At 37.6% G+C, this 20,027-nt stretch overlaps 1 protein-coding gene across 1 annotated transcript in view; it reads right to left on the bottom strand.

The window, feature by feature from the left end:
* Nucleotides 1-20,027, bottom strand: part of FAM185A (family with sequence similarity 185 member A) — a 70,239-nt gene that overhangs the window by 6,258 nt on the left and 43,954 nt on the right. Inside the window, exons 6-7 of the mRNA XM_068972393.1 lie at nt 16,913-17,008; nt 12,987-13,121 (exon numbers count right to left, since the gene is read on the bottom strand). Coding sequence (XP_068828494.1) covers nt 12,987-13,121; nt 16,913-17,008 — 231 coding nt within the window. The remainder of the gene's footprint in view (nt 1-12,986; nt 13,122-16,912; nt 17,009-20,027) is intronic.

Below are 20,027 nucleotides of genomic sequence, written 5' to 3'. Positions count from 1 at the left end.
TTGGCTGACAACATACTTTATTTTTAATACTCTCTAATCATTTAAATTGGGGCGCTTTTAAGACAAAAGAACTTTGTACCACATGCACTTCTGGTCTTAGAGAATGGCTTGATATACAACTTTCAAATTTAAGTTGGTGAATCCAGTTTAAAACTTAGTAGAGAAGTCAATTTATTTCTAGAAATATCTGACCTAAGCTATTTACCACCTATCCAATTTACCATATATACATGCTGTGCTGTGCTTAGTAGCTCAGTCACGTCTGACTCTTAGTGACCCCATGGACTGCAGCCCACCAGACTCCTCTATCCATGGGGATTCTCCAGGCAAGTATACTGGAGTGGGTTGCCATGCCCTTGTCATGCCAAGGGAATCTTCCCAACCCAGGGATCGAACTCAGGTCTCCCACATTGCAGGCGGATTCGTTACCATTTGAGATACCAGGGAAGCCCTATCATATACGGATAGAACACAAAACTTTAGAATCAAGGATCTCAAAAGGATCAGAGAATATATCCCAAAGAATACACTGTGCATAACTCTTTAGTAGGTAAGTGTTTTAGCCTAAGAGTTCCAGGCTTTCTTTTGACCTTAGAATAGCATGTATTTATAAATCACTTTAAGAATTATACAACATACATTTATTTATCAGTGATGGCAACAACAAGGGAAACCATGGAGCAGGAAATCAAATAAAATTACAGGCTGACACATGCTAACCCTGTGGGAAGCCTGAGCCCTAGGAACTAAAGTTTACTGGCATGGTTTCTTATAGAAATCATGCTACAGATACAATCCAGACCTCTTAGCAGAGAGAGTATTTCTGTTTCTATGCCTCACAGACTCTGTAACGAAGGCCCAGAAGAGCTGAGCTCAGCTGCCTATAATAACAACTCACATATAAAGCTGCTCATTACTTCCAAAACTGGGTTTCAGATTGGAAATCTCTACAGAAAAAACAATCTGTTTTGATTTTCAAGACCTCTTAAATTATTACATCCAGTTCATAAAAGAGATCTGTGGACTTTTGAGCACCAGTTTTGAAATAAAAATGAAACATAAAGGTTCTCTAAACTTAATAACTTGTTCATACAGCTCTCTCTACAAACGACTGCTGAAATCTTTATCTGAAATCTCCCTGTATTCCCACTCTCATGGATTTAATCTAATATCAGAGACAATCTACAGATCCATTTGGGGCCCAGTTTCCATGTATCATATGCCACTCGCCAAAAGAAATCTGATTCTTGGGCTGTGAGCAGGAAATAAACTTTGTTCTGCAATTTGATCCTTCCTGGTTTAGGAAACAGGGGCCAGAGTATAAGACATAATAACACAAAAAATAATTAAATGGGCTAAGGAGCATCATAATAACGAATGAGGTAAGCATACATCTTTCTCACAGCATCCATTTACAATCATAATTTAAAATTTGATACATTTTTAAGTATAATAAAAATCTGTAAATTGTAAAGTAAAAAATATTGCTAAAAATTGCTCATTATTTGACGCTTTAGAGGGTCTTGCCTTGATGATGATGGCTGCTAACTGATTAGGGAGGTGGTTGGTGAAGGATTTAATGGATATGGCAATTTCCTAAAATAAAATAACAATGAAGTTTGCTCTACTGACTGACACCTCCTTTCACAATTTCTCCATAGCATGCAATACTGTTTGACACCATTTTACCCACAGTAGAACTTTCAAAATTGGAGCTAATCCTCTCAAATCTTGCTCCTGCTTTATCAATTAAATTTGTGTGATATTCTAAATCCTTTGTTATAATTTCAACAGTCTGCTAGCATCTTCACCAGAACTAGATTCCACCTCAAAAATATCACTCTTTGCCCATTCACAGAAGCAATTCCTCAACCATTATAGTTTCATCATGAAACTGCAGTAATTTAGTCATATCTTTCTGTGCTCTGCTTATAATTCAAGCTTTCTTGCATTTCCACTGTATCTGTAGTTACTTCCCCTACTGAAGTCCTGAATCCCTGAGAGTCATCCATGAGGGTTGGATTCAACTTTTTCCAAATTCTTTTCACTGTTGATATTTTGACCTCTTCCCATGAAATCAAATATTCTTAATGACATCTAGACTGATGAATCCATTCCAGAAGGTTTTCAGTTTGTTTTCCTCAGATCCATCAGAGGAATCACTATCTTTGGCAGCTAGAGCCTTATGAAATTTATTTCTTAAACAGTAAGACTTGAAAGTTGAATTTACTCCACATCAACTTGGATGTTGTATCAGCAGGCAGGAAAACAATATTAACACCATTGTATGTCTCCATCACAGCTCTTAGGTGGCCAGGTGCATTGTCTGAGAAGCAATATTTTGAATTTCTTTTTTTTCCCTGAGCAGTAGGGAAAAACACAGTCAGCTTAAAACAGCTTAAAATATTCAGTAAACCATGTTGTAAACAGATGTGCAAAACAAACCCAGGATTTGCTGTTCCATTTCTAGAGTACAGGAAGAATCAGTTAGGTTCAGTCGCTCAGTCCTGTCTGACTCTGTGACACCATGGACTGAAGCACGCCAGGTTTCCCTATCCATCACCAACTCCCAGAGCTTGTACAAACTCATGTCCATCGAGTTGGTGATTCCATCCAACCATCTCATCCTTTACCATCCCCTTCTCCTACTGCCTTCAATCTTTCCCAGCATCTTTTCCAATGAGTCAGTTCCTCACATGAGGTGACCAAAGTATTGGAGCTTCAGCTTCAGCATCAGTCCTTCCAATGAATATTTTGGACAGATTTCCTTTAGGATGGACTGGCTGGATCTCCCTGTAGTCCAAGGGACTCTCAAGAGTCTTCTCCAACACCACAGTTCAAAAGCATCAATTCTTCAGCGCTTAGCTTTCTTTATGGTCCAACTCTTACATCTATCTGTACATGACAACTGGAAAAACCATAGCTTTGACTAAATGGACATTTGTCAGTCAAGTAATGTCTCTGCTTTTTATTATGCTGTCTATGTTGGTCATAGTTTTCTTCCAAGGAGCAAGTGTCTTTTAATTTCATGGCTGTAGTTACCATCTGCATTGATTTTGGAGCCCCCAAAATAAAGTCTGTCACTGTTTCCATTATTTCCCCATCTATCTGCCATGAAGAGGTAGGTCAGGATTCTGTGATCTTAGTTTTCTGAACGTTGAGTTTTAAGCCAACTTTTTCACTCTCCTCTTTCACTTTCATCAAGAGGCTCTTTAGTTTTTCTTTGCTTTCTGCAATAAGGGTGGTGTCATCTGCATATGTGAAGCTACTGATATTTCTCTGGCAGTCTTGATTCCAGCTTGTGCTTCATGCAGCCTGGCATTTCACATGATGTACTCTGCACAGAAGTTAAATAAGCAGGGTGACAAAATATAGCCTTGATGTACTCCTTTCCCAATCTGGAACCAGTCCGTTACCCGAAGTCTAGTTCTAACTATTGCTTCTTGACCTGCATACAGATTTCTCAGGAGGCAGGTAAGGTGGTCTGGTATTCCTATTTCTTAAAGAATTTTCCAGTTTGTTGTGACCCACATAGTCAAAGGTTTTAGCATATTCAATGAAGCAGAAGTAGATGTTTTTCTGGAATTCTGTTGCTTTTTCTATTTTCTTTAGGCCCACTTGACTTTGCATTCCAGGATGTCTGGCTCTAGGTGAGTGATCACACCATCATGGTTATCTGGGTCATTAAGATCTTTTTTGTATAGTTCTTCTTTGTATTCTTGCCACCTCTTAATATCTTCTGTTAAGTCCATATCGTTTCTGCTCTGTATTGTGCCCATCTTTGCATGAAATGTTTCCTTGGTATCTCTAATTTTCTTGAAGAGATCTCTAGTCTTTCCTGCAGAGTAAGTTGAGCATAATTCTGAAGCTGCGTAGGATTTCTGGTATGGAAAATGAACAATACTTCAACTTTAAGTCACCAGCTGCACTGGACCCTGATAAAGTCTTCTGAAGCTTTGAAGCCAGACATTGACTTCTCCAGCTACAAAAATCCTAGATGGAATTTTCTTCCAATATAAGGCTGTTTCTTCTACATTGAAAATCTATTGTTTAGTGTAGTCACATTCATTAAATACCTTAGTTAGATCTTCTGGATAACTTGCTACAGTTTGTACATTAGCATTTGCTATTTCACCTTGCACTTTTAAGATATGGAGATTGCTTCTTTCCTTAAACCATACTCTGTTAACGTCAAAGTTTTCTTTTGTAGCTTCCTCATCCTTCTCAGCCTTTGTAGAATTGGAGAGAATTAGGGATTTGCTCTGAATTAGGTTTTGGCTTAAGGGAATGTTGTGGCTGGCTTGATCTTCTATCCAAACCACTAAAACTTTCACCGTATCAACAATAAGGCTGTTTCACTTTCTAATCATTCAAGTGTTCACTGAAGTACCACTTTTAGTTTCCTTCAAGAACTTTTCCTTTGCATTCATAACTTGTTTACCTGTTTGGTGCAAGAGGCCAAGTTCACACCCTATTTTGGCTTCAACAAGTGCTCCTCATTAAGCTTAATCATTTCTAGCTTTTGATTTAAAGTGAGAGATATGCAACTTTTCCTGTCACTTGAACGCTTAGGACTCTTCCTTTCACTTGGAAGTTTCTTCCTTTCACTTGAACACTTAGAACTCTTCCTTTCATTCTAAGAGTTCCTTAGAACTCTTCCTTTCACTTAAACACTTATTAGAGGCCATTGTAGGGTTATTTCACTACCCTATTTCAATAATGTTGTCTCTCAGGAAACAGGGAGATCTGAGGAGAGGGAGAGAGACAGGTGAACAGCCAATTGGTGGAGCAATCAGATGGCACAGAACCTTTATCAATTAAGTTCAATGTCTCATAGGGGGATCATCATGGTGTCCCAGAACAATTTTAACAGTAGCATCAAAGATCACAGATCACCAAAACACATATAATAACAATTTTAAAAATTAAAATACTGAGAGAATTACCAAAATGAGACACAGAGACACAAAGGAAGCAAATGTTCTGGAAAAAAATGGCACCAATATACAAGCTCCATGCAGAATTGTCACAAAACTTCAATTTGTGAAAAACACAGTATCTGTGAAGTACAATAAAGCAAAGTACAATAAAATGAGGTATACTTGTATCTATGTTTTTCAACCAAAATTTATTTAAGGTTTTTTATTCACTTGTTTGCTTTAAAATAGATCATTGTGGAGTCCAGGCCACTAAACTCTTTCCTCTGAATTACTGTGATAACCTGTTAATGATCATTAACTTTTCCTTCACCCACCACTGTCCTTTCCAATATTTCCCCACTCAACATTCAGTAACCTTTCTTTTGTTGTTGTTGTTGTGTTGGGTCTTCACTGCTGTGCAGGGGCCTTCTCTAGTTGCGGCAAGAGGGGGCTACTCTTTAGTAGTGGTGCATGGGCTTATCGTCATGGGTGGCATCTCTTCTTGCAGAGCGTGGGTTCTACAGCATGATAACTCACTAGTTGTGATGCATGGACTTAGTTGCCCTGCAGCATGTGGACTCTTCCCAGACGAAGGTTTGAATCCATGTCCCCTGCATTGCCAGGTGGATTTTAACCACTGGACCACTAGGAAGTTCTGTGATCTTTCTAATACACAGATCCGATTATATGAACTCCAGATTGAAGCCTTTCAGTGCCTTTGAAATGCATTTGCTATAAAAGCCAAATTGGCCCTCTATGATCTGATCCCTCTTGAACTCTCCAGCCTCCTTTTATACCACTGTGCCCCTCCCTCGCTACACTCTACTATATTGAACTTGTCTTACTTCCTCAAATTCACAATGCTAGTATAATTTAGACGTGCCACTTCCATGCTCGCATGGTACCATGCACATACCTTTATTACAGCATTTATCCCACTTTATTATATTCATTGGTTTGTCTATCTTGCTTCACTAGGACATAAGCTTCTCATATGTCAGAGACCATGCTTTATTACCTTATCTTTGCACTCCTAATTTCTAGCAGTACCTGACTCAATAAATGTTTGTTGAGTGACTGACTAAAAAAAGGGAAATAGAGATGACAGGAGGAGGAAGAACTAGCCTAGTAAAAGATAATATCTGTTTTTACATATATTAAGTTTGAAGTGGCACCTGTTTAGTGGAATGGAAACAGGCAAGAACTTAATAAAAGATATCAGGTCTGCAAATAATGATTTTATCTAATGACAAGAGTATTAAGCATTCTTAGAGGATATAATGAGGTCTTTTTTTCAAAGGCTGAAACAAGAATAGGGTTTTGAAAAGGAACTTAAACTAAATCTAAATTTCAGAAATGCATGATTTTATGAGTTACAGAATGAAAAGTGAAAAAAATAGTTATAATTCAAACATTCTAACATGCAAAATAATTTGATTATGCTATCATTCAGAGCATTATTAAATGAATTTGTATTATTACTTTACATTAAGAGGGCCAAAAAATGTAACTTTATTGGTTCTTTATCAAATCCAAGATATCATATCACAAGAAATTGATTTTTACCACATTTAACACTTAAAATTTTCATCAGATTTTCTCTGTGTAACCAAGAGTCTGACCATTAAGCACAGAGTGAATCTGAAATTGTACAGGTGTTATTTTTTTACTACTGCTACACTTTTTGCTAATATTTTATGATTTTAAGACTGCCTTTTTAACTTTTATGATATATAAAATGAATATCTAAGACAAAAACTTGATTTTTTTTGTCATTAAATTAATTTCTTTATTTCAGAGGAAAAAAATTCTCCCTCCCCCCAAATAATTTCTACTCTCTGCCAAGATTTAATATAGTGGCTGTTAATTATTGTGAAACTTGATCTCAAGAAGACACCCCACTGCCACCACCACCATCACAAATACTTCCTTTTTCTCAAGAATATCTCATGGGTAAGCCTACAGCATACATGCATATACACACTTTCATTTCAGTGTCCTCTGCGTTAGAGACAAGATTGTGCAGCAGCAGGACTTGAGTTCACCTCTTCTCATGAAAACACCAAAACCACAACTAACTGCTGAGCGATCATCAACAAAAGATTCAAACTTACCAAAAATAATATTCTATACCCAAAGATGGAGAAGCTACAACAAGATGGTATAAGAGGAGCTTTTACAATATAATCAGATTTCATACCTGCTGAGTGAGTGACCCACAAACTGGAAAATAATTACATTACAGAGGTCTTCCCATAGGAGTGAGAGTTCTGAGCCCCACACCAGGCTCCCCAGTCTGGAGGTCTGCCATCAAGAGGAGGAGCCCCCAGAGCATTTGGCTTTGAATGAAAGCAGGGCTGCAGTACAGGAGCTCCACAGGATTTGAGAAAACACAGAAACCACTCTCAGAGAGTGCACACAGGTTTCATGTGTACTGGACCCAGGAAAAACCAGTGACTCCATAGAAGCCTAGGCCAGACCTACTGGTGGATTTTTAAGGGGCTCCGGTGGAGGCAGGGATCAGCTGTGGCTCACTGTGGAGGCAAGGACACTAGTGGCAGACGCCCCAGTGAACAATCATCATCCACATGAACTCTCCTGGAGGTCAACATTTTGACACTGAGATCCAACCCCACCAAAAAGCTTGCAGGCTCCAGTGCTGGGATGCCTCAGGACAAACAACTAATGGCAGGGTTAGGGGGTAGGTAGGGGGACTGGGGTTGGGTGGGGGCTAGAGAAACAGCCATACCCATCAGCAGACAGGCTGCATAAAGTTCTCCTGAGCCAGTTCAGTTCAGCTCAGTTCCTCAGTTGTGTCACTCTTTGTGACCCCATGGACTGCAGCACGCCAGGCTTGCCTGTACATCACCAACTCCCGGAGCTTACTCAAACTCATGTCCATCAAGTTGGTGATGCCGTCCAACCATCTCATCCTCTGTCATCCCCTATTCCTCCTGTTTTCAATGTTGACCAGCATCAGGGTCTTTTCCAATGAGTCAGTTCTTCGCACCTTTGTTGGCAAAGTAATGTCTCTGCTTTTTTATTATGCTGTCTAGGTTTAGGAGCAAGGATCTTTTAATTTCATGGCTGCAGCCACCATTGGCAGTGATTTTGGAGCACAAAAAAATAAAGTCTGCCACCGTTTCCACTGTTTCCCCATCTATTTGCCATGAAGTGATGGGACCGGATGCCATGATCTTTGTTTTCTGAATATTGTGTTTTAAGCCAACTTTTCACTCTCCTCTTTCACTTTCATCAAGAGGCTCTTAAGTTCTTCGCTTTCTGCCATAAGGGTGGTGTCATCTGCATATCTGAGGTTATTGATATTTCTGGTAATCCTGATTCCAGCTTGTGCTTCATCCAGCCCGGCATTTCACATGATGTATTCTTCATAGAAGTTCAATAAGCATGGTGACAACATACAATATACAGGGTGACAATATACAATGTACTCCTTTCCAAATTTGGAACCAGTCTGTTGTTCCACATCCAGTTCTAACTGTTGCTTCCTGACCTGTATACAGATTTCTCAGGAGGCAGGTCAGGTGGTCTGGTATTCCTATCTCTTTAAGAATTTTCCAGTTTGTTGTGATCCACACAGTCAAAGGCTTTGGCATAGTCGATAAAGCAGATATAGATGTTTTTCGGAACTCTTGCATTCTCGATGATCTAGAGGAGGTTGGCAATTTGATCTCTGGTTTCTCTGCCTTACTTTCTAAATCTAGGTTAAATCTCTGGAAGTTCATGGTTCACATACTGTTGAAGTCTGGCTTGGAGGATTTTGAGCATTACTTTGCCAGCATGTGAGATGAGTGCAAATGTGCAGTAGTTTGAACATTCTTTGGAATTGCCTTTCTTTGGGATTGGGATGAAAACTGATCTTTTCCAATCCTGTGGCCAATGCTAAGTTTTACAGATTTGCTGGCATATTGAGTGCAACACTTTCAGGGCATCATCTTTTAGGATTTTGATTAGCTCAACTGGAATTCCATCACCTCTACTAGCTTTGTTCATGTGATGGTTTATAAGGCCCACTTGATTTTGCATTCCAGGATGTCTGGCTCTAGGTGAGTGATCACACCATCGTGGTTATCTGGGTCATGAAGATCTTTTTTGCATAGTTCTTCTGTGTATTCTTGCCACCTCTTCTTAATATAGTCTGCTTCTGTTAGGTCCATACCATTTCTGTCCTTTATTGTGCTCATCTTTGCATGAAATGTTCCCTTGGTATCTATAATTTTCTTGAAGAGATCTCTAGTCCTTCCCATTCTCTTATCTTCCTCTATTTCTGTGTGTTGATCCCAGAGGAAGGCTTTCTTATCTTTCCTTGCTATTCTTTGGAACTCTGCATTCAAATGGGTATATCTTTCCTTTTCTCCTTTGCCTTTAGCTTCTCCTCTATTCACAGCTATTTGTAAGGCCTCCTCAGACAGCCATTTTGTTTTTTGCATTTCTTTTTCTTGGGGATGGTCTTGATCCCTGTCTCCTGTACAATGTCATGGACCTATGTTCATAGTTCATCAGGCACTCTATCTATCAGATCCAGTCCCTTAAATCTATTTCTCACTTCCACTGTATAATCATAAGGGATTTTATTCAGGTCATACCTGAATGGTCTAGTGGTTTTCCCTACTTTCTTCAATTTAAGTCTGAATTTGGCAATAAGGAGTTCATGATCTGAGCCACAGTCAGCTCCCGATCTTGTTTTTGCTGACTGTATAGAGCCTCTCCACCCTTGGCTGCAAAGAATATAATCAATCTGGTTTCAGTGTTGACCACTTGGGGATGTCCATGTGTAGAGTCTTCTCTTGTGTTGTTGGAAGAGGGTGTTTGCTATGACCAGGGCATTTTCTTGGGAAAACTCTATTAGCCTTTGCCCTGCTTCATTTTGTACTCAAAGGCCAAATTTGCCTGTTACTCCAGGTAGCTCTTGATGTCCTACTTTTGCATTCCAGTCCCCTATAATGTAAATGACATCTATTTTGGGTGTTAGTTCCATAAGGTCTTGTAGGTCTTCATAGAACTGTTCAACTTCAGCTTCTTCAGCATTATTGATTGGGGCATAGACTTGGATTACTGTGATATTATAACAGTTTGCCTTGGAAACAAACAGAGATCATTCTGTAGTTTTTGAGACTGCATCCAAGTACTGCATTTTGGACTCTTTTGTTGACCATGAGGGCTACTGTTTCTTCTCTGTTTCTTGGTCCTGAGCCAAGAGCTGCCTATAAATACACTCCTTGACACAGCCCTGCCCACCAGAGTGACAAGTCCCAACTCCACCCACCAGTGGACAGGCACCAATTCCACCTACCAGGAAGCCTACCAGGAAGACCTTAGGCCAACTTTACCTCCCAGGAGGCAGATACTAGAACTAAGAAGAACTACAATGCTGAAAAAAAACAAGCTACAAACATGGAAAGTGAGATAGCAGAGAAAATGAGACAGCAGCAAAATATGTCCCAGGCGAAGGAACAAGATATAACTACAGAAAAACAACTATGTGAAGTAGACATAGGCAAACTACGTGAAAAAAAACTGACAGAAATGATAGTAAAGATGGTCCAAGATCTCAGAAAATGAGCGGCACACAGACTGAGAGGATACAAGAAATGGTTAATAAAGAACTTGAAGCCTTAAAGAATGGAGATGAACAATACAATAACTGAAATGAAAAATACACTAGAAGGAATCAAAGCAGAACGAAAGAGGCAGAAGAATGAGTAAGTGCGTTGGAAGACCAATTGGTGGAAATCACTGCTGTGGAATAGAATAGAGAAAAAAGAATGAAAAGAAATAAAGACAAACTCAGAGATCTCTGGGGCAATGTTAAATGCACCAACATTCACATTATAAGGGTCCCAAAAAGAGAAGAGAGAGAGAAAGGGAGGAAAAATACTTAAAGAGATAACAGTTTAGAATTTCTGTAACACAGGAAAGGAAACACTCAAGTCCAAGAAGTACAACGAGTCCATTACAGGATTAATCTCAGGAAGAACATACTGAGACACATATTAATCAAACTGACAAAAATTAAAGAGAAAATATCAAAAGCAACAAGAAAAAAGCAACAAACAACATATAACAGAATCCTCATATGGTTATCAGCTGATTTTTTCAGCAGAAACTTGCCAGGCCAGAAGGGAGTGGCATGATACATTTAAAGTGATGAAAGTGGAAAAACCAACAACAAAGAATACTCTACCCAACAGGGCTCTCATTCGATTTGATGAAGAAATCAAAAGCTTTATAGACAAGCAAAATTTAAGAGAAGTTAGCACTACCAGGTCAGCTTTGAAACAAATGCTGAAGGAACTTCTCTATATGGAAAAGAAAAGGCCAAAATTAGAAACAAATTACAAATAGGAAAGCTCACCAATAAAGACAAACATAAAATAAAGATAGGGAATCATTCACACACAAATATGATATCAAAACCAGCAACTGTGAGGATAGTGCAAATGCAGGATATTGGAAATGCATTTGAAAGTAAGAGACCAGCAATTTAAAACAATCTTGTGCATATATATATATATAAAATTATATCAAAACCTCATGGTGATTTCAATGTCTGTCTCAATTACACTCTGATAAGATGTAAAGGAGAAGTTCACCGGCATTACTTATTACTTTTTTTACTATATAAATGTATTATCCATACCATAAATATTTTTTGAGGTAGTATCAGCTATCAGTATCAGTTCAGTTCAGTTCAGTTGCTCATTCGTGTCTGACTCTGCAATTCCATGAATCGCAGCACGCCAGGCCTCCCTGTCCATCACCAACTCCCAGAGTTCACTCAGACTCACGTCCATCGAGTCAGTGATGCCATCCAGTCATCTCATCCTCTGTCGTCCCCTTCTCCTCCTGCCCCTAATCCCTCCCAGCATCAGAGTCTTTTCCAATGAGTCATCTCTTCACTATCAGTATAGCCAAAGGTAATTAGAAAAAAAGTGGAAAAACTTTACATATTTTTGGAATTAAGAATTTGTCAAACTAAAAAATCAAGTTTACAATGTGCACAATACCACACCAAACGCCTATTTATTTATTAAAATTACACAAAGTTAACTTCATATCTTACAATATAATATATGTGTTTATAGTTCAAACTGAAGAACAGAAGTTTGAACTATGTGAATCCACTTACACACAGATTTTTTAAAAATAATACATATGACATTACTACATGATCTGCAGTTTGTTCAGTCTACAGATGTGGAACCACTAATAGGGAGGACTGACTGAAAAGCTACAGGTGGAATTTTGACTTTGCACTGGGGTGGGGGACCAATGACCACAATTTCTCTGTTATTCAAGGGTCAACTGTAATTGATTTTTAAGACCAAGAATTAGAAAGCAACTATGTCAAAAAGAGAGATTTTTGGTTATAGTAAAAAACACAGAAAGTAAAATTTACCGTTTTATTTTTTTATTATAATCAAAAATTAGTCATTTTATCAAATTATAATCATTTTAACTATTTTAAATTTTACAGTTTAGTAGTGTTAAGTATATTCACATTGTTATGCAATAGATATCCAGAACGTTTTCATCTTTCAAAACTGAAACTTTATACCTGCTGAACAACTCCGCATTTTCCTCTCTATTTTCATTCTTTACATATCCCGTGTAAACGTAATCAGACGTTATTTGTCTTTCTGTGACTGGCTTATTTCACTTACTGTAGTGTCCTCAAGGTTCACTGATGTTGTAAGCATATAATAAGATTGCCTTCCTTTTAAAGGCTAAGTTCACACACTTATGTTTATGACAACATTATTCACAGTAGCCAAGAAGTAGAAGCAACTCAAATTTATATTGATGGATGAATGTATAAATGAAATCTCTTTGACAGGAAAGTTTTTAAAATCTACTTTATCCAATGACAGGACTAAATGCCTGCAATTGTATTAGTGATAAGCAGCTGGAAGAAAAATGTGTCAAACATCACTATGTGACAACATAAAAGAATAAAAGACTAAAGCTGCAGTTAAGTATAACATATTTCTACTTATAGACGGACAATGACTATTCATCTTACACAGCAAAATGCAGTCTCCTTACCAGTAATTATCACACCATCATCTCTATGAGCTTCATTCATTTCTTCTACATGGACATCTGAGTTCACATCAATCTCTTTCCCTGATAACTGTAAATAAGCTTGAAGAGAAGATGCAACCTTGACAAGAATAGAGCCTGTGATGAATTTAATGAAGAGCTTATTTAATGCAAAGAAATAAAAAGTACTGGAGACTATTATAAAAATTATCTAAAGAGTAACATTGCTCCCAATAGTCTGTCTTTACTCATCAGTATATTTGATTTAAATAGCAATACCTTTACCTCACCCTCAGGTGGTCAACATCTCTTATTTCCAAGGCAATCACAATATCTTTTGTCAAGAATATGAGCCACTAGGCCATTAGGAACTACTATTTCTTCTTTTGCCAATAGTCTTAGCCAGCTTGTCCAATACTAGAAAAGTGAGTTTAATAGACATGCAGCTTACAGACAGAATTTACCATTAATTGAGCATTTACTAAGAGCCAGACACCTTCATTACATCATCTTTTAATTTCCCTCTCAACTTTATGAGGTATTATTGTAATCCCAATTTTACAGGTAAGAACTTGCTCGTTTCCATGACAGCTATTGCTAGAATCAAGATCCATTGCAATGACAATAGACCAGTGCTCTTAATCATTGCGGTATTTCATACACTGCTACCTCATTGTATTATCAGACTTGTGATCTCACTGATCACTATAACATAACTAGAACCGTGAGGTCTTATGCTTTCAGTAGTACCTTGTTTGTGGGGGAGGGGAGGGTCAATAACAAAAATTTTAAAAGGAATATTTAGATTTCAACTCACTAATGTTTCTTTTAATGGATTACAGACTTCTTTTGGGGTACCTGAAGCAAGACTCTCAACTTTATTTCTACTACAATCTTACCAAAACAACAACAAAACACCTGTTAAGGAGGAGTCATTTTTCAAAACAATTACATGGGTTGCAGTGAAAATTCACCAGTACATTCTCCTTTCAAGAGTTTTCTTTCTCCATTTTTTACATATCAAATAAATAAGAGGCCCTTCCCATAAAACAGTAACCTCATCTCTGTCCACAAAGAAGGTCAGGATGACAACTACTGTGAATGCTGTAAAGATTTCTTCTAGAAGGATTTTGTTTATGGGTCATTGTGTGCTTTCCAGTTTGGTTAACATCAGCTTACGTTTCCCTAAGTAATTCTGTATCTTCTTACCCTTTCTAGTGGGAGCTGGAAATCTGGAGTTAAACCTGATGAACTTCAGTATTTACTCCTCAAAAAGGGGGGAACAAAGCACATTACTACAATTGGTTTATCTTATTTAAAAAACAAATTGCTTTTCAGAGTTTCAATGTCAGCTACTTAAATAGGAGCTGCCCATAAAAACAAATTATGAGGGCTTTAGGAAAATTCAAAAGCAAACTAGGAAAATGTCAGGATAAATAGAAGATACATGTTCTTCTATCAAATATACTTTAAAATGTAGAAAATAATGGATTTTAAAAACCTTTTCCAAAGGTTTTAAAACTTTATCTCTAAATATATGAAATGTGATACTTTTAAAAACATATTTTTTTTTTCTGTTCTTAAATAAAGGGACTGTAAATCTGTGGGAGTCTTAAAAATGTTAAGTGATGCAAAGAGTTCTACCCTTATCTCTCCACAGCCTTAAAGAGCAAAAACTATCACTACCAAAATTCCATTCCTATCTGTGAATGAAGTTTCACGATTTTTGAAAGCTCTACCCTAAGTGCCATCTCTAACACTATCTTCTTTAGAAAGGGCAGCACCTATTATATCTTCAGCCTCTTTTCACTTCAAAAACTGCTTCATGGCTACTGACATCAATACCATTTTTTAAAAATTAAAAAGTGAATACTAACAATAGCATCATTTATTGAAGGGATATTATACAGTTAAGATTAAAGGCTTTATCAAGTAAAAATTTTAAGTGGAAAAGTCAGTTTTCAGATGTGACTCTGACTCTCAAGCCTAAACACAGCCTTTTCAAGTGAATTCATAAGGTCATCATATTAACTTTCATAGGAAGAGAGGAAATAAGCATTGTGACAGTTTTTTTCACTTGGCAAAATGACTACAGGGGCTGAAAGGACAGCAGAGGAGACTCAAGTGGCTGGCTCTTAAACCCTTCAGCAAGAGAGTGGCAGAGCTGGAAAGGATTCCAGATGTCTTTACTAACTAGTAAGCAACAGAATTGTGAAAACTTTCCATCACTCCAGAAAGTTGGTGCTCCCAAGTCTAGTGAGAATTAAGAGACCTGAATAGAAAACTTTGTTTCCAGTTATCTTTATGCTTCTGCCAGTATCATGGTCCCTATAGGAGAAAACATAAAATTGTAATTCCAATCAAATCTTGCAATATCATGTGCTATTTCAGTAAGTTACTGGAAAAACAATCCAAATAATAGTTAAAAATACTTCAAGTGGATGAAGATTAATAATGCTTTTTGTTTGCTTTTACTTTTTTGCCCATTCATATAAAATAGTAAATGATTTCCATGTAAGAGCTATCCAAAACTATGTTTTTACTGTTACTAGTTACATTAAATGTAGTATTGGTTTTTTCCCTTGGGTCTTCACAATACAAGAATGCAATTATATGAATTTTTTGCCATTTACAAAATATCCTAAATAGTATTATTGAAGCTCTTAGAAATTTAGTGAGAACATAATATTATCTTATTTAAAAGGAAAAAATGTGATCTTGAGAAATCAAATAATACCTGTGTATCAGAAATAACTTCAGTTTCACATATTTATGCTCGTAGTTTCATTTTGATACTAAGAGAGCCTCACTGAACAAAAACAGTACTAAACCAACATGACAAAGAAATTACTAACAACAGGAACAACTGGTCTCTATGGAGGTTCACTTAAGCCCCTATAGCCAAGCTACTTCAAGTCCCCAAGTCACTTATCACCATGCATGTGTACATCTATGTGCATGCATGCATACAAAGACTTGTATATTCACAGCCTTCAGGTGATTAAAAAGTATATAATTTTTTATGAAAGACTTGAACTCTTAGAATAAGCTATTTGTATTAGAAATAAGATTACAGAAGAGACACATCATAAGTCTGATACTACAACAGTCCCCAACCTTTTCGGCCCCAGGACAGATTTTGTGGAAGACAAATTTTCCACAGACCGGGGACAGAGGGTGGTGTTTCAGGATGATTCAAATACATTACATTTATTGTGTATTTTATTTGTATTATTACGACATTGTGATATATAATAAAATAATTACACAGCTTATCATAATGCAGAATCAGTGGGAGCCCTGAGCGTTTTCCTGAGATGAGGCCAAAGCACAAGGGATGGGGAGTGACTGTAAATAGAGATAAAGTTTTGCTCACTGGTCTTTTGCTTACTTCCTGCTGTGTAGCCCAGTTCCTAACAGACCAGAGACCACTATTGGTCCATGACCCAGGGGTTGGGGACCCCTGCTACAAGAGACTTAGTTAATAATCACTTTAGAGAACCTTCTTGGTGACACATTTATTTTAGGATCATACCTTTAAAAGTATTATTCTAGCATAATGGCCTGAGAAAGTCCTCTTACAAGGGAACAGGAAAGCTACCAAAAGAATGTATGAGAACTCTTTCCCTCCAAAGAGTATTTATTTTAGACATTAAACTGAAAAATTCCAAATAACAGTCAATAAATCACAACATTTTTGTTTGTAATACAAAAAAGAAAAAAAGATAGTCTTCATGGCCATCTATTCCAAAAGTTTCAAAGATGATTGGTCTAGAGGGCCAGTATTCCAGTCTTTAAATCAGGTTCTAATAGAGAAAAATTTTTTTGAAATCTCTGTCAGTGTAGATAATTTGACCATCTGTTTCCTGAACATTACATAAACTCTTCCTAATATCATATGTCAAAATAAAACATTTCACTTAGCTAACCTTTATGGACTTTCAATTCCACTTTTCCCAGTTGGCTGACATAAACATCTATGGCACCCTGCTGAGCCAAAGCATTTAGACATCCAGAAGACGAATCTAGGAGGAAGAAAGAACCATAAGCATAATCATTCTTATCTGAGTAACTGGAATTATAAACTTGAAATAAAAGGCTCTACTTCAGCATTAGGATAAGGAGCTAAGAGTCCTGAGGGTTTTCTGTTTTCCTTGTAACCATACCATGTTTTGCTTTAAAAATGAAAACAGAATCAGAGGTCTACAAATCTACACTTAGGTAACTAATAAGAAAATCCCTATGTCTGCAGTAACCTCCAAAACTTAACTCTATTTAATCTAAAACCCAATTCGTAGGAAGGATGTTATGGAAGTAATGACAACCCAAACCATTAAGCATCATTGACACATTTAGTTTATTATCAACGTTCAATATTTACTAAAGAATTCTGTAGGAGATTTCTGGAGATTACGAGTGAAATGACATAAAACATACAAGACATACAAGAGACAGACACACTCTGGCCAGAGGGAAAATAATAACTGCGCAAGCAAGCAGGCTCGAGGTTTATTTTTATATAGCCCCCCTGGGCAGAATTCCAGACTGTATGACCAAACTTGTTCAGTACACCGCATGTGCATAAATGTTATCATACAGCAAAAGACAGTGAAATTCCGGCCTACTGCAGAGTCTGTCCAGAGCCCTTATCACAAGAAGGGAATGTTTCCTTATTTGCAAGGGACCATTAATCTCAAGGCTATGTCCATCTTCTTGGCAAAACATCTTGTTTGCAAGCAGTACATCTCCACTTTTTCCTTATTGTGGCCGCATTAACCCTTCAAATTCTATCTCACATACAGTCACATAGAAGTAGTAGCAAAGTTAATAAAAATAAAAACTCTTATATTTTCTCCTTTTAGCAAATGAGCTAGTACTAAAAAGTGCAGCTAACAGTGAAAAACTACATTACATAAGATTTTGTTGTATTTCTTAGAGAGAGATGGAGGGGAAGGAATGACATGAAAAGTGGGTGAAGTTCATTTATATCTAAATATTTCAAGTTTTGGGAATGGAACAGATTATCTTTAAGTCAAGGGAAGAAAATCATAATTAAGGTGGTCCTGGTTTGACACTCAGATTTCCCTTTGTCATCACTGACCCCAGTTTTCAATCATCTAATATTTCAAGCTTCAGGGAATGCTGACAGTCACATAAAGAAGTAAGATAACTGTGGTGAAGAGTTGGTGCTGTATAGCTAGCTTCTCCTTTTTCGTCCTTTCCCACAGCAACAGAACTTTTGAGTTTTTCTATTCGATTGTCCTTTCTATTAATTTGTCTATTAGATTGTCCTATTTGAAGATCAAAGCATATTTTTTAGAGAGATCTTGTAAAAAGCATATTTTATTAGACGCTTTATTACTTGAAGGTAGAAACAAATTAGGGAGTATGGTGAAAATAATGCCAAAAATTATACACTTTTTACAAAATGTGAAGGAAAAAAATTTGTATACTCACAAAGGAACCATCATTCTTCTTTAAAATAAATGTTTAAGACTTGAAACAAAGACAAAAACTTGGGAATAAATAGTTTAAAATGTGACTTCAAGATAATTTACAATTTATCTCTAGCCTATATTCAAAATGCCATTTATCAGATCCAATGTATTTAATTTTTAAGTGTCACAAGTGAACACTGAATTTGGGAAGTTAAGCCACTGGAGATAAATGACGTGGAGTAGCTGGGCAAAGGCAGAAAAAGCAATGGTAACCCACTCCAGTATTCTTGCCTGGAAAATCCCATGGACAGAGGAGCCTGGTAGGCTGCAGTCCATGGGGTCACAAAGAGCTGGACACAACTGAGTGACTTCACTTTCACTTTCATGCAATGGAGAAGGAAATGGCAACCCACTCCAGTGTTCTTGCCTGGAGAATCCCAGGGATGGCGGAACCTGGTGGGCTGCCGTCTATGGGGTCGCACAGAGTCAGACACAACTGAAGTGACTTAGCAGCAGCAGCAGCAGCAGCAGCAGCTGGACAAAGATGAATATTTCTCTCCTCAGGTACCAAGAGAAACTTCTATAAAAACTTCTTCAATCAATTCAATTCAGTGCAGTCACTCAGCAGTGTTCGACACTTTGTGACCCCATGGACTGTAGCATGCCAGGCTTCCCTGTCCATCACCAACTCTCGGAGCTTGCTCAAATTCATGTCCATGAAGTCAGTGATTCCATCCAACAATCTCATCCTCTGTCATCCCCTTCTCCTGCCTTACTGCATCCTAAAGAAAAACTTCTTACTGCATCCTAAAGAAGCCAAGTAAAAATATATTATGGTAAAAAACAAAAACAAAAAACTACAAAATGTGTATTACCCCAAGCTGAACAAAGCAAAATATCTGAAACAATATTTAATTTCTTGCTATTATTAGAGGAAACCCACAAAATTTTTATATAGCTCATAAACAATGCTTTTCACTTCTTTTTCTCTTCACATGGGACATAAACAACAGTAATTATAAGTAATTATATCCTAATCCATTAATAAATTATACACTCATGTTATCAGTCTTGAGCTCTAATACTGGCCCACCCACTGGAGGCTGTCAAAAAAATTAAAATTCAAGATGTGTTTTCAAAAGAGAAAGCAAAGGTAATATTTTAAAAGCTATGTAACGGCAACCCACTCCAGTATTCTTGCCTGCAGAATCCCATGGACAGAGGAGCCTGGTAGACTACAGTCCACCAGGTTGCAAAGAGTCGGACACGACTGAGCAACTTCATTCTTCACTTTAATACAAATGAATGGAACTAAAAATTAATTCAGTTCAGTCCAGTTCAGTTGCTCAGTCGTGTCCGACTCTTTGAGACCCCATGAATCGCAGCACACCAGGCCTCCCTGTCCATCACCAACTCCCGGAGTTCACTCAGACTCACGTCCATCGAGTCGGTGATGCCATCCAGCCATCTCATCCTCTGTCGTCCCCTTCTCCTCCTGCCTCCAACCCCTCCCAGCATCAGAGTCTTTTCCAATGAATCAACTCTTCACATGAGGTGGCCAAAGTACTGGAGTTTCAGCTTTAGCATCATTCCTTCCAAAGAAATC

Source organism: Capricornis sumatraensis, chromosome 5, assembly GCF_032405125.1.
Source record: "Capricornis sumatraensis isolate serow.1 chromosome 5, serow.2, whole genome shotgun sequence".
Classification (NCBI taxonomy): Eukaryota; Metazoa; Chordata; class Mammalia; order Artiodactyla; family Bovidae; genus Capricornis; species Capricornis sumatraensis.
This window is presented reverse-complemented; position numbering and strand designations above follow the sequence as displayed.